Below are 27,915 nucleotides of genomic sequence, written 5' to 3'. Positions count from 1 at the left end.
TGGTTGGCCGTGGGTGTGGATGGGAAATGCTTTTAAATGAATTTCTGTCATATTCAGTAATTGATTAAACATTCAACGGCCATCCTTCTGCATGTTATTTCTGTGGCCAAGCAATAGCATTCACCATTAGTAATATTACTGAAACCAGTACAAAGGACAAGGAATAAGACGATCTTCAGAATTAGAAGCACGCAAGTGATAATAGAATATTTAAAGGGAGAGGGTATGAATCAAGGATTTGTAACATAGCATATCTTGATCCCCAATTAGCTACAACAGATGGTAGGAAGATTGTGGAAAATTGGGCCCTGAGCCCTGCACAATTCCTACTTTATACATTTTATACATAGATATGGCCACTGAAAAACTCAGTATTTGGTCTCAGACCTACTCAACTTCTATAAAAACAGAGCGCCTGAATTGCACAGAAATACACAAGACCTTCTGAAAATGATTTGATGAAACAAGTATAGGTTACACTGAGAAAGCCTAAGAATTTCGAGATTACAGAGCATGGGTTCACCCTGCTTTGATTTTTAAAAAAAATGAAAAGTCAAAGTACCAGCATGGATAAAATCCAGGCCTTTTTTTTTTTTGCAGTATAAAATTATTCTTCCCTTTAACAGCCTGTTTTAAGACGATTAGCTACTCAACCAAAGGGGAGGAAACATGCAAGCTAATGCACTGCCAATGAAAAACAAGCTGTGAGATCAGCCTACAAAGAGATTGTTTCTACTCACGAATGTTTTATGTACACACTGACTTTTCCAGAAACATTGATTTTGTAATGTGAAGTGCTAAGCTGCAAAGCATATTATTAGAGGAAATGCTTCTGCCAAATTTACTTTAACCTATCTTAACTGGCTGTATGGTTTTACCTTATATCACGAGCAATGTAAGTGAAAATACATTGAAGGTGTGACACTAACTTCCCCAAAATGCAGTCTTATCCAACACTATCTGTGAGCACGTGAAGCACTGTGAAACAATAATGTCAAGAAAATTACTAGAAAGAGTGCAGAAAGCGGGAACCTTAAATAAGAGGAAGTAATTAACATATTGAACCTGCAGGTTATATCCTCAAGGACACAGCACTCTACATTTGAGGACAGCAACAGCTTAAAAGCACATGTAGTCAGGTTTAGGGCAGCATGTTGCATAGATATATACCTTACATTCTTTTTTTCAAAATCAATGACAAATGGAAAATACCTATTCGAAATGATATCCTTAAACTGTGTCCTGTATCTTGGTAAATTTCCTATTATATTTCAGAAACACAATCCTCTGGTTTTCAGCACAACTAGCTAGCTCATATGGCACCTTGGTGTGCCTCCAAAAAAGTGGTCCCCTGAAGACACAGTCTTGTGACTAGGCACATAATTAGGTACGTGATGTGACCTGTATGGTGTCTCACCCTTGAATAGGGCCCCACTCTGCACAGTGGCCCTGGTCTCTATTACACACTTTGTTAAAGTTCAAAACGTAAGTGTACGGTCTACATAAGGTCTTTCTTTCTACATATACAATCTTCCTAAACAGCTTCAGCCAACATAATATGCTATTAAGCATTTGAGAGTTGACCCGTGATTCATTTCAAAGCACATAAAACAACACCTCTATAGCTTTGTCTCTCCTGGGCAGAACAAAAGGAGGAAAGGCCATCTGTCCAAACTCACAATTGTCACTCATCTCCTGTTCTGAAAAAAATGCCTACGTGATTGGGTCAGTAAAAGGACAGCCTGGAAGTTGCAGAGTGGAGATGGATTACTAACCTAAGTTGACTTAATTCCACAAGACTGATAAATTACGTACCTATCTCCTCCTAGCACAATCATAGCACTAAATGGTTGTCTAGAAGGCAGCAGTTACACAATTTCTTTAGTAAATCTGCGTGGAGAGCCTGAGGTTTTCCCAAATTAATTGTCATGCTGACCCACTCCACCCATCCCCAGCTCTACCACCTCAGTGTAGCCTGGTTTTCAATTTTAACCCCACAAATGTCTAAATAAGGAGACTTAAAAGTTCAGAGTTCTTTGTAAAGGTGTGCACACCAATCACACACAAAAATATAATACCTCAAGTACTAAAATGACATTTGGAGTGAAATAAAAACTAGCGCTAGTAACAAACTTATGTGTGTCTGTATCAAAAAGCCAATATGAACCCTTTGTCCACAGAATTCGAGGATGCATTTCCTTCACGAAACTCTCTGCAACACTTCCCTAAAAGGAACATTCTTACACACAAACCCCACCCCACCTGAAAAATCGCAAAATGAAGAATGAGCGATTATCCAACCAGTGAGTGGAACTAAAAGTCTTCATTTGGTCTGTTTTCTATGATACATAATAGCTATTCTAAGGAGTCACTTCGTATTTTTATAGTGAACTTTCCCAAACACTTCTACAGGATTAGAGACAAAAGAGAACTTAATTGGATATGATACTATATGATAGCACTTTATGTGGAATGACTTTGACTGTAATGATTTTACCATTAATTTAAAGCTGTATTTGTTTAAGGAGCTCAATGACATGTACATTAATTAGGTACAGATTAGATCAAAATCTAATTATTTTTGAGGCTATTGGGAATATTTGATTATGAATTGAGAGTGTTAGATGGTGCCAAGGAATATGTTATTTTTTAAAGATATGACAGTAGCATACAGTGGTTACCTTATTTAAAAAAGGAATTTTTAGAGGTGTGTACTAAGTACCTAGGACTAAAATGACATGATATCTGGGATTTGCATTAAACTACTTAGCAAGAAAAAATTTAAAAAGATGGATGAAGCAAATGTTGAAAATTGAGATAAATACTGTGCAGGATGGGGCAAAAGTAGGTTTACAGTTGTGAGCACATGTAAACCTACTTTTGCCCCACTGCATGTAGGTACTGGATATTAATTACTCTCCTCTCAACTTCATCGTAGTTTTGAAATTTTCTTGTGTTTTATTAAAAAGTCTTAATTAGCCCTTGTCATAAAGAGAGTGGAAACTTCATTTTACCTCTTTTACTTTTAGGTGGGTGAGAGGAACCAAATAATTAAGAGCAGATAAAAATTCCTTATAATTTAGAGATCTTAACCAGAGCATGTATATCTACCACAGAACAAGAAAAACTATTCAATCTCTTGTGCCCATGTCTTTTCTCCCTTGGGTGAATAGCAGAATTGCCAGATGATGGACTCAATAGTCTTTGTGGACCGATTCTTTCCGAATGAAGTCTTGGATTCCTACCTAGGCCACCTAAAAATAGCCACCCGAAGCTTCTCACTTGAAGTCGGCCTGCAAATGTTAGAGCTCCTGTTAGAGCTCCGAAAGAAGGAGTGTCCGGCAGCCAACGTGCTAATCTGCATTTGGTAGCAATGTAGCTTCCCCTCCCTAAAGCAACACAGGAATACCTTCCTGAAGCCAAAGCCTGCGTAAATGGTGATTAGTAAGAATTTAGTTTTCTACATTCTTTCATGAGAAAGGTACGAATATCCTTTTCCCCAGGCTACCTTCCAAAAGCAAGCACCAGGATTCAGTTGAGGGTCTATTCAAGCTAGAGCCAGAGTAAATCATTTAGACTGAAACAGATGTGGCCTGATCAAGTAAATAAGTTTTCAATAAGTCAATTTCTTTCTATTACTTAAATTAACAATAAATAGCTGTGAAAATATCCAAACCTTCATTTGTATGCATCATTTTTAATTTTTTAAATTTATATGTATTGAGTTTAGAGAAATATTGACATGCTATTCCACCTATTTATGCACCTATTCATTGGTTCATTTTTATTATGTGCCTTGACCAGGGATCGAATCCACAACCTTGGTGTATCAAGTCCACGTTCTAACCAACTGAGCCACTCGGCCAGGGCGGTACTACATCACTTTTGAATAGTCTTCCACATGGGTGTCTTCTACAAGATGCTCACTTGGACAGAAGGTATATAAATCATATTTCAAGTCACCTGGCCATCATCTTAGTTCATTCAAGTTCGAGACAAAATAAAGTATTAAGACAGCCAAAATCTAACAGAAGGAGCTGGTGTCTTCTGCACAGCAAACTGAATACAGGAATACGAGACTGTCGGGTCTTCAATAACAATCACCATGGTGCTAGTGATATTTCCAGTAATATTTCGGCAAATGTGCTGATTCATGTTAATTGGCATATATTATGGATGTACTATTTTCAGAGCATCCTGTTATTTACAGCGTTCTTAGAGCTCAGGTGGGAAAAGAATGTGATTTCATGTCAATGACATGCTGCTACTGCCAGAGTTTTCGGTACTTGGAGTGAAAGCTAGGTGGATGACAGACCATTGCAATTGTTCCAAAAGGGTACCAAAAAAAAAAGACTGAATAATTTTTCACTTTCAGAATCCCTGAAGCATAATGACACAGTGTTATAGGTAACTTTGACAATAAAAGTGCTAGCTTTAAAACTTATCTCTAGAAGAGACCTCTGAAGACATCAGTGACGCGGTTTCCTTATTTGTACAACAGCACCATGCTGCCTGACAAGACAAATGTCATAAATATCTAATGAAAGGTTTTTTTTTTCACAAAAATATTGAAAGCTTCAAATTCAAAGAAAAGGGTAGCATGGATCTTTTTTTAAAAAGTACAGGGACAAAAATGTTAAAATCACATCTTATATTCATTTCATGGAAAGAATTATTAGTAAAAGAAAAGAATGTATAATCCTCCAAACAGACAAATAGATTTGGGGAGAGAATAAGGAATCAATAAACATATAACCAACCATATTATGGTACTGGGTGCGCCAAAAATCCCAGTATGTTTTTTTTCTGTAAAACAGAAGATACATTTTTTACTTTCACCAATAGTCTTATTGATTTGGATATTTTGACTATGTCAGCTACCTCCCGCTATTGGCTTCTAGTGGCGGGTGGAGGCCGGGGCGCTGCTAAACATCTTCCCATGCATAAGGCAGCCCCACAGCAAAGCACTATTTGCCCAAAATGTCAATAGTACCAAGAGACTTGGAAAACCACTTTTGAAATGTCTGCTCAGCCACAGCACCTTCTCCATACACTGCACAGATCTTTTTTTGTATGTGTGTTTCAGTTGTGCTCTTACCTTTCTTGAAATAATAAAGCATAGTATGCTGAAAATGTGTATCTTATTCTATCTTCAATATTAAAATGGCTACACAAAAATTCACCAATTTTGATAAGCTTTTTTTAAATACACACTGATATGACAGCTGTCACAGCACAATCTAACTAAATAGTTTCAAATGAAGTTAAAGACAACTAAGCACTATCAGAGCCATCATTGGTAAAAAACGTAATGGACTTTTTTGGCCAACCCAATATCACCACCGACTGTCGGAATAATGTCTAGAGCACATAGGAGATGCTCAGTAAATGTTACATAAATAAAATTATAAAACTCGGTATTTATCAATTAAAATGAAACATGATTTATCCAAAAGAATAACCAAATTGTCAGGAATTATATAATAACCACAAAGATAACTTCTGTTACTTCAAGTCACTAATTAAAGGTTTCAGGAATTATATAGAAACACAAAGTCAAAAGACAAAAACACCAGAGAATGTTAAGCTATTCTACACCCATTCTGCACCACTCTGTGTACGTGAAAGGTGTTCATTCTACCTTAACACTAGCCTCTCTTAATGGTTAAGTCACTGCCTTAAACATGAGAGATTCCATCACGACACTGCTAGAGCTCTCTGTACTACCTGACTTAAGAACATACATTCCGCCCTGGCTGGTGTAGCTCAGTGGATTGAGCGCGGGCCTGCGAACCAGACAATCGCGGTTTGATTCCCAGTCAGGGCACATGCCTGGGTTGCAGGCCACTTTCCGGCAGGGGCCAGTTCCCTGCAGGGGATGCACGAGAAGCAACCACACATTGATGTTTCTTTCCTCTCTCCTTCCCTTCCCCTCTAAAAAGATAAATAAATAAAATATTTTAAAAAAAAGAACATACATTCCCTGGTTGACATCAAATTACAAATTAATCTAAGAACCATGCTGTTTGATGAGATGCTACAATCTGGGCAATGTGATGAGCAGTCATAAACAAGGTTGCCTTCATTAAAGAGAATCAAAATAAAAAGGTCATTATGAGGAGGCATGGATCAAGAAGACTGAAGTAAATTTTATTATATTTTGACTGAATTAATCTTAAACAGAAGTCATTAAAGTCCTGAAATATCTCTCTGAAAAAAATTCTCACTAATAGCCATCAGAAGCTGGGAACACAAATGAAAGGATAGTTCTGTATAGAAAAAGAAACCATGCCTTCATCCTCCAGTTTTCCAGAACAATGAGTAACTAAATGAAAACAACTCAATGACAATTGGTCCTGTGAAGGCAACCATGAGGCTGATGTGGCCCCCTATATGAATCCACTATATGATAGCTATTAAGTTCATTTTTCTACATACTGGCAACTTTCACCTTGGCTAATACTATACTGACATTGTATAATTAACTTTTTACCCCCAGGTGAATTATCTTCAGTATCAATCACTCCTGTAGTCTGTGCTATTTTGATACTCCCTCCATCACTGACCTTCTCTCCCCAGTAACTTTAAGTGGAATCAACTGGCCTTCTCTCTACCCTCCCTCTCTCTTTTGTAACCCAATAGTTCTCGTTCTTCTATAGGTGACACATGCCTTTGAGAAACTGATGAAAGCTATGAGGCCCAGAAAAATGCAGATACCTACATGCATTCAAAATTTTTCATACAATTTCAAGAATTAAGCCCTGGCTGGTGTAACTCAGTGGATTGAGCATGGGCCTGCGAACCAGACGATCGCAGTTCGATTCCCAGTCAGGGCACATGCTTGGGTTGCAGGCCAGTTTCCAGCAGGGGGCAGTTCCCTGCAGGGGATGCACGAGAAGCAACCATACATTGATGGAAAAAAAAAGAATTAAAGAACTGCTATCCCCCGCAGTCACCTACACAAATAATTTCTATTACCATATGGCTTTTATAACCCCACATGTACATGCACACACACACACACATGCACATAATTAAGGACTATTACACTGATTGTAGCATTATACTCAAAGTAATAAAACTTAGTCTATGTAAAGCTTTATCTTACTAGCAATATTTTAAGAATCCCAGGTAAACTATTCTCTAAAAGGTCTTAGAACAGGGGTGTCAAATTCATTTTCGCCGGGGGCCACATCAGCCTCACGGTTGCCTTCACAGGACCGAATGTAGTTTTAGGACTGTATAAATGTAACTATTTCTCAACTAGGGGCAAGGAGCTCGGCGCTGCCGCTGGGTAGAAACAAGGTGGTGGGTCGGATGTGTTTGCCACCTGTGCCTTAGAAGAAACTGTTGAGTAGTTCAATAAGACAACTGAAAATAAGGAGTAAGGCCTTTATAACGTGTAGTAGTTTACCAAGTCTTCTTGTTTGGTTGCCTTAAAAGGGGCTGAAATATCCTCCTACATTTGTATTTATTAACTCTGACACCCCTGCTTATTAAGTCATGTAAGGCTCAAAAGTTATATTTGAGCAAAAAAAGAGAGAAGTTTCCACTGATATTAAACTCTTGGATTCAAATACTTGTTCTACTACATCAAGCTATAGTCAACACCAAAATAGTGTCAGCTAGGAACTGAAAGTGATACCACCTCATAACTATCTAGTTACCTTGTCAAAGCAAGTAAAACATAAAAGATGAAACAGAACAAATGGCCAAAGGAAAGAGAAGAATATAATCAAGGGGTTATTTACTAACAGGCAGAGATAAGCGTTTTCTCTGGCATACTTCCTAAAAGTGAAAGATTCTTGCTGGTTGTACCAAACTATTTGTGGAAACTCTCAATTCACCTTTATGTTTGCTTAAACTTTTAATCACTGTTTAAACCAGAGTTTTGTGCTGGGTCAAAAATAAAAGGTGATATGACCACTGTTTTACCACAAACTGATAAATTTCAAAATCACAAGATCAGAATTCTTAAATATATTAAACTTTGGTGATACACCCACAAACTTTTTTCACTTTCATTATGGTGGGGGCACCCATTAAACCCAGCTTGGACAATTCACAAAGACCTTGTGACTCAGTTTCTTCACTTGTAATTACTGGGATAATAGGACACATCAAGTAAGTAAATTCTCAACTTGCCTCAAGTTAGGGTGGAATTGATGAGACTTTAGACTTGTCCTTTTATTCTACCCAACCAGATCCCTTCCCACATAATGGAAGGTTGTATATTTCCTGATACTATAATGCATTGACCACTGTTTCCTAATGTGAAAGGGAAAGGCAAACAGTAGGCGATGAGGAAGTAAAACAGGTACATACCAAATTGCCATAAGAACTGGCTCTAGTGAAGTCACTCTGTCCTTCCTAATTATGAACACGTTGCTGGTTAGAACTGAAAACTGGATGGGCAACATCTGACTTGTGCTTCAGAGCTAGGCTAACAACGTTCATGCAGGAGTATTTGCTCAATTCGTGCAGGCAAACCGTTTCCCCGCATGCCACCCGAATTAAAAAGTTCAGCAAAAAAGCGGAACCCTTTTAACTGATGAGTAGAGGAAACTCCAGTATTTCCCAATCTAAGAGTGGGCCCCCTAGATTCCATTCCTCTGCACAAGAAGTCAGTGGCAGGAAATGAACTGCTACCACTGGTTCACACACTCTGAGGACGGTGAGACTTGTGGAGTCAGCCTAGTGCTTTTGAGAGTTCTTCACCAACTAAGTAGAAGTATTGTCCTCCTCTGTCTAGTCACACAAGACGGTTGGTGGTATCTCACCCAGCCTCCAACTCCCATGCTCCCCCCACATTATAAAGAAATGTTTTGGGGGAGAGCACATGGAGAGGCCACTGGGGAGGGAGCAACGTAGGCGCCTCTTCCTTAGATTTTCTGGAACCGTAAAAAGAACGGGGGCCTACGTTTTGTGGGGGTTTTATGTTCACAGGATTTTTCTGTACGTCTGTGGGTGGGCTCCCAAGTATTTGGATGCAAGGAAGAGCGCTTCCCATTCCCAGACCCTAAAAGCGTTAAAGAACCAAAAGCCAGCATCTGACAGGGGTGGGAGAGGAATGGAATCGCGCAAAGAAGCTTCGCGCCCACAAGTTGGACAAACAACACACCCTGCCCAGTAGTCAGGGTCTGCCCAAGTTGGGGTGGGGCCTCTCTCCTTCCCGCACTGCCTTCAAAGCGCTGACAAGAGTAAGAAAGGGATTAAGTGGAGAAGGGGGTGCTCTTCCGCCCCCACGCCGTCTCCGCGCCTCAGCGTGGCCGCTCGTTTAGCGGCTCTCCTGGTTGCACAGCGAGGTCGCGGTCACTCTTGGGAGGGGGCCCCGGGTGCCCCCGCGTTCAACGGCAGGAGGATCCCGGGGCTCTCGCTATCCCCAAGGCCGGCGGGGGCTGCGGGAGCACTCACCAATTTGGGTTTGTTTTTCGTTTCCTCTTCATTGGCGGCCCGGTTCCCCGCGCTCCGCTTGGTGCTCCGGCCCCCACCAGGTTCCTCGCTGCTGCCTCCCGCTCCCGACGCTGCCGCGCCGGGCTGCTCCATCTTTCTCCGGCCCTGTCACCTGTGCCCTGTAACCCCACCTCTGCTCCACTAAGGAAGCCCCTCCAGGCGGTCTCACTGCGGCGCACTGACTCGGGAACACTACTTCCTGGGAGAGTGTGTCTGCCTGGGGAGGTGCCGGTGGAAGGACCGGGCTTCCAGGCACCCCAGACGCCACACGCCGTTGCCACTACTCGGCGCTAGGGCAACCCCTTCCCCTGAGCAGCTGCAATTACCACCACTGCCACCGCCCTCGGGGCGGCGTTTAGGGTGGAGAAAGTGGGTGTCTATCTCTTTAAGAGGGCCTCAACACACGTGATTCATCAAAGTGCCCGCAGTCAGCCGCCCGGCGCGTACAACCGCTTCCTACTCTTGGTGCGGAGCCGGCCTCAGCTACTGAGCATGCCCGGCCCGGCGACCAGAGCCCAGCCAGCAGAGTTTAAGCTGTGGTTAAGCACTGATTTCACTGCCGAGGGGCCTTTCGTGAAATGGGAGGGAACTAGTCCAGAGAGAGGAGGTGTAGCCCATTTTAGAGATCGGGAAACTGAGGCCCAGGAGGATTCCTGTGTAAGTTTCACGGGAGGGTCTATCTGAGAGTATCCCTTTTCACTAGTGCAGGCCAGAGCACCTTCTCTGGCAGAGGCCTGGCTCGGGGTGTGCTGCTGCCTCGCTGTGTGGGAGGGGTTGATTGGCAAAGCAATTGGCAGCCCATAGGAGAACCACCTCAGGAAGCACTGATTAATTGCCTAGACATTGTATGGGTCAAAGTGGAAAGCGTGAGTGCTTTCTATTGCAATGATTGAAAGGCGGCCAAAGAAATAGTCTTCATTTATTCGCATGCTGTTAGGTAGTAGAAGGAGCAGGCACCCACCACTTAATCCCTAAGCCAGGGTATAAGGTTTTTTAACCACAGCACCTGTAGAGAGTTAGAAATTGGATTGAGTGCTAGTCTCAGTTTTCCGAACAACCTTTTTAAAAATTGTTGTTCAAGCACAGTTGTCTGGTTTAGGATCGTTGTGGGGAATGGAAAAGATCGCATGTGTCAAAATTTCGTTTAAAACGTAAATCATTAGACAATGCTAGGTGTTTTTGTGTAGCAGCAGCAGGGCAAAGCAGGTGTTGTGAGTCTTCAAACCTTGAGTTGTCAGGAAGAGGCTCATGCAATATTTCTTCCACACTTTTTAAACAGAGCCATTTAAAAATAATGTTTCAAGGGACAAGGCAAGGTGTGAATGAACTATCAGCAGAATAAGAGCACGTATGCTAGGGAAGGTACATGAAATGTAAATTCAAATTACGAAATCTCTAAGCATGTCCACATGCCTGTTACTCAGATATTGGAATGGCAAAAAAGTCCATTACATTTTTCCCTATGATGGCTCTAGTAGTGCTTAGTTGAAGTCTTTAACTTCATTTGAAACAATTTTGTTAGATCATATTGTGACAGCTATCCTATCAGCCTATGTTTTTAAAAAAGGGTTATCAAAACTGGTGAATTTTTGTGCAGCCATATTAATATTGAAGATGGAAGAAAATACATATTTTGCGGGCCTGCGAACCAGAGGATCGTGGTTCAATTCCCAGTCAGGGCACATGCCTGGGTTGCATGCTGGTTCCCTGCAGGCCAACTCCCAGCAGGGGACGCACAAAAGGCAACCATACATTGATGTTTCTCTCCCTCTCTCCTTCCCCTCTAAAGATAAATAAATAAATATTTTAAAAAAAAGAAAATACATATTTCAGCATATCATGCTTTATTCTTTCAAGAAAGGTAAAAACACAACTAAAACACACACAAAAAAAACCTTGTGCAGTGTATGGAGAAGATGCTGTGACTGATCAAACATATCAGAAGTGCTTTTCCAAGTTTCTTGGTACTATTGACATTTTGGGCAAATAGTGCTTTGCTGTGGGGCTGCCTTATGTACTGGAAGATGTTTACCAGCACCCCTGGTCTCTGCCCCCTAAAAGCCAATAGCGGGAGATAGCCGACATAGTCAAAATATCTAAATCAATAAAGTTATTGGTGAAAGTGAAAAATGGGTTTCCTATTTTATGGAAAAAACGTAATGGACTTTTTGGCCAACCCAATATTTTCAGGCTATGCCTTCTTTAGCCCTTCCCCCCTCCAACCTAAATTCAGCTTTGTTGAATGTAATTTGTTTACAAACATATTTACTAAATGTGCTAGGATAAGTTTGACCATGCTGTAGGCATGGTGAGGCAATTAACTTGAACAAAGGGTTAGAAAGATATCCAAACAGTTTTAACACCGGCTGCATCATTAACTGTCTTTGTAATCACGCAGGAGGTAGACTACCCAGAGACAGCAGAAAACAGGGAATATATGCTTCCAGAGAGGGTAGGAAAGAAACCCTAAGGTAAATTAGTTTTGTTCAAGTTTTTCTTTGACTTAAATCCCGATGTATATTTTGAATTCAACTCACTATACGTGTGTACGTGCACACACATGATTTAAATTACTTAATTGTTGCCCCTCCTGAAAAGTTGCGTGAAGATGTGACCTGTTTGTCCAATGCTTTCACATAATTCCCGTTTGAGAGATGTAGGTGTGTAGGCCATTGCTGAGGGTTTTCCCAGCTCAAATTTTGCTCAGTTATCTACTCAATAGACTTTTATTGAGCTCCTTAGTGTATACCAGGTGATTTACTGAGTGTGGTGGGTTAGAAACATGAAGGGACCTCACTTCTGCCATTTTAGAACTTCACGTAGTTCATACTTCAATACAACATATATGAACAGGAAACCCATGAGCACATGAAGGAGGTACACACCGGGATGTCAGAGGCTCCAGGACACCTTCCCAAAGAACTGAGTCTTAAAGGTGTAAAGTCAGTAAGTATTTCTTGACAGCCTAAGTGTTAGATACTATGCTAGGTTTTGTGGGTACATTGGTGAACAAGACAGATGTAGTTTGCTCTTACGGAACTTTCTGGGTATTGGGAAGGATATTCAGGAAAAAATGTATTGAGCAATTACAAAGAAGGTGAATGGAGAACATTCCAGGCAAAAGAAATAATGATAGCATGTGCAGAGACGTTATGGTTAAGAAATTGGGGACATGAGACGGGGACTGCAAGAGAAGAAGCAGAACACAAGAAACTTCCAGATCATGAAGCCCCTACTTGTAGGTCTCATTGGTGTGAGGGAAGGCATTCTATTGAGAGTACAAATACTTCTGTTTGGAGGGTGTAAATAAACTTAAAAATGGATTGACATTATTTTGAAGGTAAGATTGGGTTTCACTATCCTCAGGCTGGGTGAGGCTACATTTAAAATCAAGTTAGAGGTACATGTAAAAGACACATAATCTTTACTGCAAAGAGTGAAAAACTCTGTTCCTGATATGGCTTGCATTTTACTTTATTGTGGTTATCTCAAACCCATGTTCTCTTTTTAAATTTTTTCCATTTTTATTTTTTATTTATTTATTTATCTTTAGAAGGGAAGGGAAGGAGAGAGGGAGAGAAATATCAATGTATGGTTGCCTCTCATGCGTTCCCTGCTGGGTACTGGCCTGCAGCCCAGGCATGTGCCCTGACTGGGAATCGAACCGCGATTCGCAGGCCCGCGCTCAATCCACTGAGCTACACCAGCCAGGGCCCATGCTAATTCTTGATGTTTGTTTTTCAGCATTTTGCTCCAGGTAATGTAAAGAGTAATTACAAATACCCTTCCTTCAGGCATCAGGGCCACTGGCCTCTTTTGGAAGTTAACATACAAGGGAGCCACTGCTCTCCCTCAAGGACACTGTCCACTGATTATGAACCAGGCATCTCACCAAGTGCAGTCCCTGGGCTGATCTGAATGTACCTGCATTTCTTTATTTTTACCCTTCTGGAACACACAAGTAAGCTGGTGGATAGAGAGACAGCCTTTCTCAGATGCTGACGAAAGGAGGATGTTACCACCATCAGTTTGCATACCAAACAGTACCCTAGATGCACTGACCTTTTGGTCTTTCCCTGTGGCAGTTCATGAGTTTAGCATACAGTCAAATGCTAAAAAGCTAGCCCCGGGAGAAAAGAAAGACAAAAGGCTGCTAGGCGCTGGTCTTCTTGACATTGTCCTTAGACCCATCCATTCATTACCCCAGAGGTTTCTGATGATCCTTATAGTTTTCCTCTGGCTTTCGGTGTCTCCCTTCTGTTGCAAGTTCTTATGTAAACAATCTGGGTCATTAATAGAGAAATTAAAGGAAATATGGATTAGATAAATATGATTAGGCAGGACTAGAAAGCTAAGTAAGTATGTATACTCACCAAGACAAATCTGGACAGGAAGGTAAAACAGAAGAGGTTAAGTAAGCAAATAGGCAGGCAGACAGCTAGACTCTGAAGTGCAGCCGTGGATATCCCAGTGGGCAGGGTCATAGAAAAATATTTATGAATTAAAGGTTGCCTAAGAATAAATAAGTATTTATTAAGCATGTATTATATGGCCAACACCAAACCAGATGTCCAGCAGGTAACAAAGTACCAGACATTCTGCTACACTGTCATATATGTCTTCCGGAAAAGTCTCTTGTTCTGCAAAATTGCACACCTAAAAATAACAGAGCTCTTGGGGGAAATATGGTTGAGGAAGAGCACTGAAATCAAATGCAACTTTGTAAGCAGAGCACTAATGAAAACAGTAAGTATCCTGATGAAAACAGTCACAAGATTAAATATCTGCTGGCTTTTTAAACCAGCATCACAGTCATCATCAGTGCTTGGTAGGCCTCATGCTTCTTCTTTCCCAGAGTGGGTCCTCAAGGGCAGTCACTTTTAATAAATGTTATTTTCATCAAATGTCATGAGCGTATGTTTCACAATATAGTCTTTCCTATAAGTCCACTGGGAAACTGCTCAGCTAGCCGCCTACTGAGCAACCTGGCACCAAGGAATAGACAAGAGTCACGCAAGGTAACTATGCTCTTCACTCAGTTTTTGTTGAATGCAGTTTCACTTAAAGTACGACATCAGCATAGATTAATAATATCCTACTCACACTCTAACGCTCCAAAAGAAATATAACACACATGCAGCAATCAATGGGGAGTAACAAACCCAAGTCCCAGAGTCTCAGTCTGCAGGTCTGGGAGACAGTACAGTGGGCAAGGGAGCCACCGGTGTGTTGCAAGGAAGAATCTCTAGAGCCAGGTGGGCAGTGGAACAGACAAAGTCATAAATCTAGCAGGACAGAGTCTCCAGCTGCCGATGCCAAGGGAGATCAGTGTGGCGTGGAGCAGCATCTTGGTATGCAGAGCTCAGCTATGTCAGCAGTGGTCTGGAGCCTGCCTCAGTTATACCCTTGATGTACTCCACCCTTATGGGTCTCCTTTTAAGTGCCTTGGCACCCCTGGTGGTAAATGGGGAGTTTCCCCAGGAACCTATCTATCAGTGATCCTGCTCTGTAGGCACTGCTGTTTTTACCACATGTGCATATCTATCTTAGGTGTGTCTCCTTGCCAGATATGTCTATCATAACCTAGGTAGTTTCCTTCTTGAACCAAAGTGACATGGCTGACTGGTAGCCATCTTGGTTGACACTAGTGATTCCATTTTTTTTGTATACTTTATCCCATCTTGACTAGACCAACATTATTTTATTGGCCCTGCTCTCCACGATTAACAATCTAACTTTTAAAAACATGTAGTGAAAAGTCTTGACAGCTTCATTATCAATACTCATAGCTTTATCAGATAATCTAATGTTGTGGAAGATTGGGAGTTTTTGAAGGCACTAAACCAATCACACTAAAGAGGCAGAGTCTTTCTGCAGAATTCTTCTCTTTTCCTTAAAGTCTTCATATGATGCTAATATTTCTCCTTAATTGTGAGAAAGCTCACTCCTGATCACTGCAAAACTAAAAATGTTAGGAAAATTCATCCATGGACCAACCGGCTGCACTTTCACCTTATTTTGACAGCGTTTTTATATTTACCAATTGCTAATGTGCTGTTCATGGTACATAAACACTTGTAATGCGATAGACTGTAAAATATAAAATCTCTGCCATCAACAGGTAAAAAATCTAGCTAAGAAAACAAATGTGGGGAACAGTAGGAGGAAATTAGCTGCCTAACTCAGGGGTACTGACTCTAAATTCAACGTAAGATGGTAAAGGGGTAAAATTAAGTGGGCTTAGAACAAATCAAGTTTTCAGGGAGAAGGTAGTAAAACTTGAACTGCCAAGCTATGAAACAGAAAGCAGACCTGAATAGGCAAAGCAAAGAAAGGAAGTGAGGAGAAGCCCACACATGGAATGGCCTGGAAACAATACTGAGGAATAATGTGGAGGGGCCAGTGGGGCTTGACTAGAATGGTGAGAACATAGATGCTGAATAATAGTAGGAAACATAGTTATCCTCATAGTGTTTTCCCATTATGTAAACAGATGTGGATGTAAGATGTAGTAGTAGTAACTTATAAGGATATTTCATAGGAATGTTATAAAAGAAAGAAGTTATTTGAAGGAGCAGGTTTAACAGAATAACAGGTCTATGCAGAATAACTTGGACACTAATTTTCAGAGTTACTCTTCCTTTTAGTACACGTTATTTCTTTCTAAAGCAAACTCTTCACAGAATCCCAATATATACAACAAATACCAATCAAGCTGACCTGTTTGAAGTTAGCATGAGATCAGAGACCATACTGCTGCTCATGTCCACTTGGTTTCTTTCTCAACCTCTGAGGTGCCCCTTGGAGACACCATTGCTGAACTGCAGCTAAAACTAAATAGAGTCCTACCAGATAAGGTCATGAGGATTGGAACTAGAGTGAAGCAGATTGGAAATGAAGAGAAAGAAATGAATCCAAACCATTAAAAAAAAACCCACAACTTTCTCTCCACAGATTACATACAGGAAACAAAGGGGAGAAAATAGAATTACTAAAAGAAAACTAATTACAAAAACATTAGCCCAGGGAAATAAAAACCTACTGGTAACCTGGGAGATATTATCTCCACAGGTGCTTGTTATTGGCAAGCAGAACCAGACCAAGGAGCCTGATACCCAGAGTTAAAGAGACTAATTAGGGGGAAGCTAAGAAGGGTTCTATAATCACCAACAAGACAAGTCTGGACAGGAAAGTGAAATAGAAGGGATTGAGTAAGCAGTGGGCAAGCAGACAGCTAGACTCTGAAGTGCAGCAATGGGTGTCCCAAGACGCAGGCATAGAATAGAATCCAGACAGTCTTGTGGTGAACAATATGCAGAGGTTGAAGCAAGCAGTATGTAGCAGGAATCTAGACATGGGGATTGAGATTAAGAAACCAATTAGCAATCCCTTAAAAGTTCTGGCAAGACCTCACGAAACAAGGCAGGACACCAGGTTTAGAGGAATTGGGCCTGCCCCACGAAGTCGGTGAAGTGAAGCAGACACAGGCAAATAAAAATGGTACCCAAGACACTCAGTTACTTCAACTAGTCTGTGAAATCAGAATAGAACCAGAAGCAATAGGTCCACATGATGCTAATTAAGCCACTGAGCTGCTGAAATATTCAAATCCTCTCTGACTAGGAACAGGATTGGTCCCAGTGGAGGAAAAGTGTACAATGAGGAAACACCTGGAAAAATAATAGTCATTTACCTGGAAGTAAAGGTTATTGTGTTCAATTGTGATGATTACGGGGTTTGGGAAGCAGGATGCCAAGCAGCTAAAGCACAGCCCTATAAAAATTACCCCAAGAGATAAGAGTGCTCATTTCTCCTATTGACAAAAGTGCTCAGAGTGATAGAGACTTTGAGAATCCCCAAATTCGTCCCACCTATAGTTTTATACAGAATGCTGAAAAACAACCCTTTGAATTTTGGAAATAGTCTGGATACAGTCTGGAATTTTGGATACAGGCTGGAAAATATGCTTCTAACAAAGAAGTTGAACAAAGAACACCCTTCCATGTTCTACATTAACCGAAGTCCCAAAGTGAATTTCAAGAGCAATTTAACAGATTATGAATGGTAACTGTCCAATCTATATGTTACTAAGACATAGGTATAATAATAAATAGTGAGAGAAAAACTTTTCATTTGCTTGTTAAAGTATGTGAATCAAAGAAATACACATCAGCCCTGGCTGGTGTAGCTCAATGGATTGAGCGCGGGCCTGCGAACCAGACGATCATGGTTCGATTCCCAGTCAGGGCACATACCTGGGTTGTGGGCCAGTTCCCAGCAGGGGACCCACGAGAAGCAACCATACATTGATATTTCTCTCCCTCTCTCCTTCCCTTCCCCTCTAGAGATAAATAAATAAAATATTTTTAAAAAGAAAAGAAATACACATCAGTGTTTGTAGGGATGCTATTTATTTTTTGAAGTTCAGGGTTTTTAATAATCAGTATAAACAGTCTCAAAGATGACTATAGTTCAAACGTGGAAGCAATTATGCAATTAAAATCTATTATCTCTTTTATTTTTGTGGTTTGTATTTATTTTCTAACCTTTGCGAAATATAATTAATTACATGAAAACTAAGGAAGATGCGTTTGATATCTGTAAATAATAAAAATAAGTTGTCATAAGTGGGCATCCACAGTTAGGTAAGTCTTAGAAATACGTTTATTTTTGTTGTAGATTTTCTCCCACCTAAATTCTAATGGCTTTATTGAGACATAATTCACATATGATACAATTCACCTTTTAAAGGGTACAAGTCATCAGTTTACAGTATATTCACAGACTTGTACAACCATCACCACAATCAATTTTGGAATATTTTCCTCACAACAAAAATGATCCCTTCTTCAGCCACCACCCCTTCCCCAGCCCTAGGCAACCACTAATCTACTTTCTGTCTCTGTTGATTTGTTTATTCCGGACATCACAGAAATCGAATCACACAATATGTGGTGTTTGTGACTGACTACTTTCACTGAGGATAACATTTTCAAGTTTCATCCATCCCGCATCAATTTTTATTTGTTCATTGTTACCTACTTGTTTCTTGGACACAAATCAGTTATTTACGCCACTTCCCCTACTAACACAGTGGCAAACACACCTGCATACAATTCCAAGAATTGATAGTCTCATGTGAATACCAATCTTGTCCTCCCTCTCCTGGCAAAAGCAGATTTAGGGTTTGGTTTTTTCTATACAATAATATGACAGAAGGCCCTGGCTGGTGTAGCTCAGTGGATTGAGCGTGGGCCCGCGAACCAGAGGATCGAGGTTCAATTCCCAGTCAGGGCACATGCCTGGGTTGCAGGCTGGTTCCCTGCAGGCCAACTCCCAGCAGGGGATGCACGAAAGGCAACCATACATTGATGTTTCTCTCCCACTCCTTCCCCTCTAAAGATAAATCAATTAAAAAAAATAATATGACAGAAGAATTTCTTTCTGACCCAGGCCTTATGTCTCATAGTTTATGAAAATGACCACATCTACCATATTAAACCAAGTATACATTATACAGCAGAACACCTCTTAGAAATTCACATTAATTAAGCAAGTCAACCCAGAAACCAATAACATTAAATTATATTTTACCTCATACAGTAGCAGAGAATACGTAGGTTTTGTCTTACTTATTTTTAAGTCTTCTATTCCAACATTATTAGAAGTTAAAATATACCTCTGCATTGGTGTCAGATTTATTCAGATGGCTTTCTTTGAGATTTGGACATGAATTTCTCAGAAAATTTTGGAAAAGACTTTTTGTCACTGGATGATTTCTTGAGAACTAGACGCAAGGACATCTCTTTGCTAATGCTTTTATTTTATTTTTTTAAATAGCTCCATAATATGGGCTTCCTGGTGTTTTCAAAAGGTAAAGGCTTAGGTGAGCTATCATCACATCACTAGTAGCAGGTTTATCTCACAGCCCGATATTACACAAAGGCACACCTGCCTCTGAACCCTATGAGCCAACCCTGATTTGCATGAAAATGTTCATCCTTTCAATCCCTCACCATGCTGTTGATTTACATCAACAAAATGCCTCAAAGCCTTGGCTTCATTGGTGACCAAATTCAAAGACACACAGGGCTGAGCTTAATTGCAAATCTATAGAATAGAGCTTTTCCCCTGTAGGCACAGCCCCATATATGGCTCCATGATAATTATATAACTATTGGGTTGGCCAATATATTCATTCAGTTTTTAAGTAAAAATAAAAAACGTATATTTTCATTTTTACCGATAGCTTTATTGAACAACATATTCACCATGTTCTTCTACTACTTTCTGCCATCTTTCAGGCAACTTTATAATTCGATTTCCCCAAAACCTTGTATCTTTTTATTAATGTTCAAATACAGTTGTCTCCATTTTTCCACTGCCACTCCCCCCCACCCTCACCCTCAATCCTACTACCCCTTTGGCTTTGTCCATGGGTCCTTTATGCACATTCTTTGATGACCCCTTCCCTTTTTTCTCTGTTATTTCCCTCCACCGTCCCCTCTGGTTACTGTCAGTTTATTCTTTATTTCAATGTCCCTGGGTATATTTTGCTTTCTCATTTGTTTTGTTAATTAGGTTCCACTTATAGGTGAGATCATATGATATTTGTCTTTCACTGCCAGGCTTACTTCACTCAGCATAATGCTCTCCAGATCCACCCATGCTGTCACAAAAGGTAGGAGCTCCTTTTTTTCTTTCTTACTGCTGCATAGAATTCCATTGTGTAAATGTACCATAGTTTTATGATCTACTCATTTACTGATGGGCACTTAGGTTGCTTCCTGCACTTGGCTATTGTAAATTGTGCTGCTATGAACATTGGGGTGCATAGGTTCTTTTGGATTGGTGTTTCAGGATTCTTAGGGTATAATCCCAGAAGTGGAATTGCTGGGTCAAAAGGCAATTTCATTTTTAATTTTTTGAGAAAATTCCATATTGTTTTACACAGTGGCTACACCACTCTGCATTCCCACCAACATTGTACTAGGGTTCTCTTTTCTCGACAACCTGTATCTATTTGAACAAAGAACTGTTCCAGGTGCCTTTTGCAGTCTTCCAGAATATTTAAATTTTTTCATTAAAAGAATTTTGTAAATACCGAAATAAATGGAAATCTGAAGGTGCAATGTCAGGTAAATATAGAGGATGAATCAGAACTTCCCAGCCAAGCTGTCTTCCCAACCAGACAATTTTTGCCTGGTCATCAAAGAAACATACAGTCTTACATTATAATGATGGAAGATTATGTGTTTTGTGTTGACTAATTCTAAACCTTTTTGTCAAGTGCTGCTTTGAATTGGTCTAATTGGGTGTTGTACTTGTTGGAATTAATTGTTTTGTTTTCCAGAAGAATCTCATAATAGGAGACTCCCTTCCAATCCCACCATATACACACCATCACCTTCTTTGGATGAAGACGTGCCATTGGTGTGGTTGGTGGTGGTTCATTTTGTTGGTCCCATAATCTCTTCCATTCCAAATTATTTGTAAAGTATCCACTTTTCATCACCCATCACAATTTGTTTTTTTTAATAACAGAATATTTTCTTTACACTTAAGTAGAGAATTGAATGTGGAAATGTGGTCAAGAAGGATATTTTTTGCTTAACTTATGTGAAACCCAAACATCAAAGCGATTAACTTAACCAAGCCTGGTGCAAATGATTTTCAACACCTGGTGTGTATATTTTGAGTATGTTGGCTAATTCCCATGTAGTATAACACTGATTGTTCTCAATTAATGTCTCAATTTGATTGCTATCAATTTCAACTGGTCTACCCAACCATGGAGCATCACCCAGCGAGAAATCTCCAGCACAAAACTTTGCAAAACTCTTTTGACACACTTGATCAGTCACAGCACCTTATCCATGCACTGTGCAAATCTTTTTTTATGTTTCAGTTGCATTTTTACCTTTTTTTCAAATATTCAAGCATAATATGGCAAAAATGTTGCCTATTTTCTTCCATCTTCAATATTAAAATGGCTAACAAAAATTCACCAATTTTTGATAAGTTGTTTTAAAGATTTTATTTATTTACTTTTAGGGAGAGGGGAAGGGAAGGAGAAAGAAAGAGAACCATCAATGTGTGAGAGATACATCAATAGGTTGCCTCTCATGTGTCTTCCAACTGGGGACCTGGCCCGCAACCCAGGAATGTGCCCTGACTGGCAATCGAACTGATGACCTGTTAGTTCTCAGGCCAGCATTCATTCGACCGAGGTACACCAGCTAGGGTGAATTTTGATAATTTTTTTTAATGCATGCTGATAGGACAGCTGTCACAATACAATGTAACAAAATTGTTTTGAATGAAGTTAAGGACAACAAAGCTCTACTAGAGCCGTCTTACAGAAAAACCTGAATGAACATTTTGGCCAAACCAATATTATTACAAGATGGCTTTTTCCTTTTACACTATTTCTGATGATTAAATATGATGTATGACTATAAAGTAATTAGATTATAATGTAACTAGCATATTAAAACTTACATATATAATTTTAGTTAATAATATATTAACAAATATTGAGTAGTAACTATGTCCAGGCACTGAGGATGCAGGAACATGTTTGTATGTTAATTTAACATGGTAAATTAAGAATTATCTTCACGCGTATCTATTTGTGTGCTTTGTTTATGGTCTTTAATATATAAGCATATATCTGAGCAAAACTTTACTTACTGTAATTTGCATGTTATAAACCTGTAGCACTCAAGAGTGATACAGGCTGCAGCCAAGGTGGGGCCCAGAAAAGATTTGGAATGGTGTCCAGAACTCAAAGTGTACAGGAATATTGGAGGAAATATTAAGATGTCCTCCCCCCATCCCCAGGTGTCAGTTGGGGGAAGGGACGAATGGAGCAGGGCCATTGAGAGCTGTTTTGCATAGCAACAGTTTTGCAGCTAACCTCTGGAATGGTCATTTAACACATCTATAACCTTTACCTGGTTTCATAGATATGTTAAATAGCTGTGGCCAAGTTTTGGGCCAGGGAGAAGGGAGTGGCTACTACCCAGGATGTAATTGGGGGGGCTGCTTCTCAGAGAGTGCCTGCAGGAGAGGCATGTGGCTTTAGCAGAGTGAGGACCCCCTCTTGGCCAGGTGAGGGGGAGAGCCACACTGTTTTGGAAAGATGTAGACCCCTGTAGCCATTAGGAGAGAGAGCCACGCAGTTTCAGCAGAGTGCAGACCCCCCTCCTGGCCAGGTGAAAGGGAAAACCACGCAGCTTTGCCAGAATGGAGATCCCTGCGGCCAGGTGAAGAAGAAAGACACGCGTTTTTGGTGGAGTGCGGACCCCTGCAGCTTTGGTAGAAGAGGCCCACATGGCTTTGGGGTGCTCCCTTTGGCCGAGTGGCCTGGAAAGCAGGAGAGACTTTGACTGGAACTTGGTACAAAGAACTCTTGCCAGTGGAAGGTACTGCATGACTTTGGATTAGTTGGAGATCCTGCCTGGACAGGCGACACAGCTCACAGTGCCAGCGACCTGAAACAGACGTGTGCTCTGTTCCTGATTTACGGTACCCAGAGTTAGGACAGGGGAAGAGGGAGCGCTGTGTGTGTGTGTGTGTGTGTATGTAGGTGTATACCCTAAAGGACTTTAATATTTTAAGGAAGGCATTAGGCCTGAATAGCATTAAATAAACCTTTCCTTTTCACAAATCTCTGGCATTGAGAGATGTCTTTCCAATTGGCGGTGGACAGAAGAGCCTAATAGATATTAGTATACTGTCCTTGGGAGAGCCCCCTGTTTTCTGAAGCAGTTTTTGGCATCCCTCAGTGGGCCAAGTATTGCCCCCCCCCAACCCTTGTTCGGTAACAAGAGCAGGCTTGCAGCATGCAGATAAAATTATGGCAGTTAGTCTACTTCCTGATGCATTCCGAGTACTGCTCCTCCTGGCTCTTAGCTTCAACTTGGCTCTTTGGACCTCGCCTCCACCCCATGTAGCCCCTTTTCCCTATGACTGGTCACAGGCTAACACCAGCAGAGACTCCCATGGAACAGGGAGTAAGAGATTCAGACTACTATAGGAGAAGGAGGATAACAAATAAAACTAAGTAAGGAAGAAGAGGGGGAAGAGGGAAACATATAAGCTGGCAGTCACAGGTGTATGTCAAGAGTGAGTACTCTGTGACTATGAACTACAGTTTTTGGCTGATAAACTATCTCTGAAAGCATACACAAAAGTGGAGTTCCGAGCAACGTTAGGTTTATTTTACTGTGTGTGTAGTCTTCTAAGTGTGTAGTGTTTCCGAAAAGAAATCTTTTCATTGGTTCCCTAATTTTTGTCTTTAAGGACACCAAAGACCTCAACCTTTCAAACTTTTCTGCTGGCTGCCATCCCTTTAAATTTAATGCATGGGGGAGTGGCCTGGGATGGGAGTAAAAGACAGAAAACTGTGCTTGAAAAATAATTAAATAAAAAAATTAATGTACGGCTTGTGGGTTACTGCACTCACCTGTATCCCATCCTACCTGTCTGAATTGTTTTCTTAGCATCCAATATCAAAAATATTTCATGCCCTGGCCAGTGTGACTCAGTTGCTTGGTGGGTTATCCCATAAACCAAAAGGTTGCCAGTTCAATCCCCGGTCAGGGTATATGCCTGGGTTGCAGATTAGCTCCCCGGTTGGAGTATGTATAAGAAGCAACCAGTCGATGTTTCTCTGTCAAATTGATCTCTCTCTCTCTCCCTCCCCTTTCCTCTCTAAAAAGCAATAAGAAAATATCATAGGGTGAGGATAAACAAAAGGTTTTTATCCCGGATTCCCAATCTACACTCTAGTGTCACAGTATCACTACCCTCCCTGTCACTCAGTAATGAAATTTTAAAATCGACCACGATCTCAGTCAAGAGGCTTACCATGTTGTCAAGGCAGCTGGCAAATATATACGTAACTTCAAAAGAATGTTACATAAATATAGAAGAGGAAGAGAGTAGGTAAGGTTTCAAGGAAAACTTGGGCCCTTAAGTATAAGTTGGATTCCAAAAGTTTGAAATTAGAGGAAAGAGCATTTGAGGTAAAGGGAACAACATTTTAAGTGTGTGTGTGTGTTTGTGTGTGTTAGAGAGAGAGAGAGAGAAGAGAGGAATGAGAATATGAGAAACCACATTTATTTCAGTTATTCAGGAGTAGATTGTGTTTCATTTTCTAAAGTTATTCTTCCTCTCTCTTACCTCTAGAAAGCTGAACTAGCTTAAGATGAACTTTGAACTACACTTTAGAAGGTTATTTCATGAGCTTTAGAACATAAATCCAACATCTTTATTCTCAGTTCTTACCTCTAGAGAGCACATTAAATTTCTACCTTTAGGGTGACTCACAGTCCTTGGCTCTAATTTCAAGATTGGCCTCTGGTCCGGGCCTCAGAGGGTTCTCAGCCACATCTGCCAGCTTTGCACATCAAGGCAATTCACAAGAAAGGGCCTCGCCCCACTAGAGGACAAGCCAGAGACATGGGCAGGCAACCACTGTGAACAGTGTTGACTTAGGACAGTGGTTCTGAAAGTATTGTTCCCAGACCCACAGCATCAGCATCACCTGGAAATGTGTTAGAACTAAAAGTCCTCAGGAACTAACCCAGGCCCGCTGCATCAGAAACTCTGCGGCAAGTCCCAGCCATCTGTGTTTTCACAAGCCCTCCAGGAGAGGCTGGTGCATGCTCAAGTTCGAAAACCACTGACATGGAAGAAAACAAGTCCTGAGCAAGAGGGTCATAGGATGGAGGGAAGAGAAAAACAAGGTACCAGCAAGAGCTGCTGAACTAAATGAAGGAGGGAGGTACTAAAGAAGTCGTACCCTGAATTGCAACACTGCAACTGCCCTCCCAGGAACGACTCTTCCACTCAGATGTTTTTAAAGTGCTGAACTGCAGGTTTAGAAAGTAACAATAAACGGAGTACAATGTGAGACCAAATGTTTATTGCAAGGAGAGAACACAGTCAAGGGTAAGTGGTATAAGAGATAGATCAAATCCAAACCAGCAGGAGCCGTCAGGGCAAAGCACAGCAGTGGCCGAGGAGCAGAAAAGGTGAATTGATTGCTTGGAATGGTTTTATGGAAACACTGAGGCAGCTGTCACCCGATTCTGTATTGCCCGAGAGAATAACAAGCAGTCTCAGGGGAGGATAGGGTTAATGGGAGGGCATATACTTCTGTTTCAAAATTATCTGAGTGGGTGTTGGAAGAAAACAAGACAGTTCCTGTAACCCAGGCCTTGAGCTTTCAGCAGGGAGCATGGCTTATTCCACATTCGCAGCCCTCAAAGGTGCATGGACTTTCTAATACCAACATAAATCCATGGACCTATAAGAAAGGGGATATACTTAAATCTGAATAAGATGGTTTGTGAACTAGCCTTTATCTTAACTTGAATCTACTCTGCTAAGGGGCTTTGTGGTTATCAGTAACCCAAAGTCTGTAAGGAGAGGAAACTAGAGCCGGTAGAGACCCAAGTATTTAAGGTCAAAAATCTGGAAGAACCGACTCATCTGTACAATGTGGTTTGGAGTGGCGGAGAAGGGCGAGGAGGTGGTTAGTCAGATACGAAATCTGAGCAGGTTCCACTACAATGCAAGTGGTCGTCGGTGTCTGAATATCTAATCAGGAAAGTGGGCCAAGGCAGTGAGGGATCCACACAATAAATGTCTGTGTCTGGCATCGGGCAAATCAGATCCATCAGCATACACAACAGGCCCTACTTCTAAACAGAGAAGTAGTTCTCAGCCTATTTTCCCCTGAAAGCCACCTGATGGATGAAGATCTTAGGTTCAGATCTCTGCTCCTCCTCAAATCTCTACTTCCTATGTAATTTGGAACACGTTACTTAATTCCACCGTGCCTGCTTTGTCATCGGCAAAATATAACCTATTTCATAGTGCTGATAGGAGGATTAAATGAGATAGGGCATGTCAAATGATTAACCCAGGGTCTGCCTCAGAAAGCACTGAATACAGTTCAGCTATTATTATGAGAGGAAGCAAACCTATGGTTTACTCCACCTTTTATGAGACTTTGTGGCATTGACCAAGTAACTTTGCCTTAGTTTCCTCATTAAGGCAAAATGGGGTTAAGAATAATACCTCCATCATAGGTTGCTTTGAGAAGGAGATACATTTTAATGCATTAAAATGCTTACTACAGTGCCTGTCACACAGTAAATAATAAATGTTAACTGCAATTATTATTCTTAAAGGTGTGTATAATTCCATGAATACTGAGGTATAATTGATGCACAATAAACTGCATGCATTTGACTGTATAATTTTATACAATTTGTATCCAAAATAGTCAAATTTCTATAAGAATAGAATGGTGGCTGCCAGGGCCTGGAAGAAAATGGAAAAGGGAAGTTGCTAATCAAGAGGTATAGAATATCAGTCATGCCAGATTAATAGGTATGTTAAAATGGAGAGTGCTTCCAGCTGAGACAGTTTTGAGTCCATATGCCTGTTCTGTGTAGTTCACATGTTCTGATCAATTGGAAGCAATGATAAATGATACACCTGATTTCAGCGAAAGATCCACTGTATTCTTTTATACATGCCATTTCAATTCTGATTTTAACAAATGTAAGTAAACCATTTTGACTAAAAAACTATTAATAGGTTCTAGAGATCTGCTGTGCAACATCATACTTATAGTTAATAGTGTGTCATAGGCTTAAAAATCTGTTAAAGAGGAAAAGATCCAGTCAGAAACAAAGGATACAATAATTGAAATAAAAAACAATTTACAGGGAAATAACAGTAGAATGAATGAAGCTGAGAGTCAAATCAATGATTTGGAACAAAAAGAACCAAACAAAAACCACACAGAACGACAAGAAGGAAAAAGAATAACAAAAAAATGAGGATAGTATAAATAACCTCTGGGACAACTTTGAGAGGTCCAACATTCACCTCATAAAGGTGCCAGAAGGAGAAGAGAAAGAGCAAGAAATTGGGAATCTATCTGAAAAAATACTGAAAGAAACCTCCCCCAATTTCGTGAAGGAACTAGGCATGATAGTCCAGGAAATTCAGAGAGTCCCAGTTGTGATGGATACAAAGAGGCCCACACCAAGGCACATCATAATTAAAAGGCCAAAAGTTAAAGATAAAGAGAGACTCTTAAAAGCAAGAGAAAAGAAATTAGTTACCAGAAGGGAGGGAAAGAATGCGTGAAGAGTAAAGGGATTAAGAAGTACAGCAAGGTAGTTACAAAATAGCCACAGGGGTATAAAGTACAATATAGGATGTAGAGCAGCCAAAGATCTTATACGCATGACCCATGGACATGAACAATGGTGGAAGAATTGCCTGAGGGAGTGGAGGGTGCTGGGTGGAGGGGTTACCAAAGGGGAAAAATCAGAACAAATGTAATAGAATAGTCAATAAAATTCAATTAAAAATGAGTAAATAAGTATGTTATATGCAGTGTCTTCTCAAATATTTATTTTAATTGGGTTG

The 27,915-nt window shown here is 40.6% G+C and overlaps 1 protein-coding gene across 3 annotated transcripts in view; it reads right to left on the bottom strand.

Annotated features, from left to right (window-relative positions):
* The window catches only part of DIAPH2 (diaphanous related formin 2), a 902,023-nt gene extending 892,241 nt beyond the window's left edge, over positions 1 to 9,782 (bottom strand). For all 3 annotated transcript variants that reach the window (XM_037060830.1, XM_037060831.1, XM_037060832.1), the window contains exon 1: positions 9,415 to 9,782. In XM_037060830.1, the coding sequence (XP_036916725.1) occupies positions 9,415 to 9,546 (132 nt within the window). In that variant the 5' untranslated portion in view covers positions 9,547 to 9,782. The remainder of the gene's footprint in view (positions 1 to 9,414) is intronic.
* Positions 9,783 to 27,915: the final 18,133 nt, after the last annotated feature.

Source organism: Sturnira hondurensis, unplaced genomic scaffold, assembly GCF_014824575.4.
Source record: "Sturnira hondurensis isolate 20B ecotype Veracruz unplaced genomic scaffold, ASM1482457v3 Scaffold0012545, whole genome shotgun sequence".
Classification (NCBI taxonomy): Eukaryota; Metazoa; Chordata; class Mammalia; order Chiroptera; family Phyllostomidae; genus Sturnira; species Sturnira hondurensis.
The sequence above is the reverse complement of the archived record's forward strand: the minus strand, read 5'-3'. Positions and strand labels throughout refer to the sequence as shown.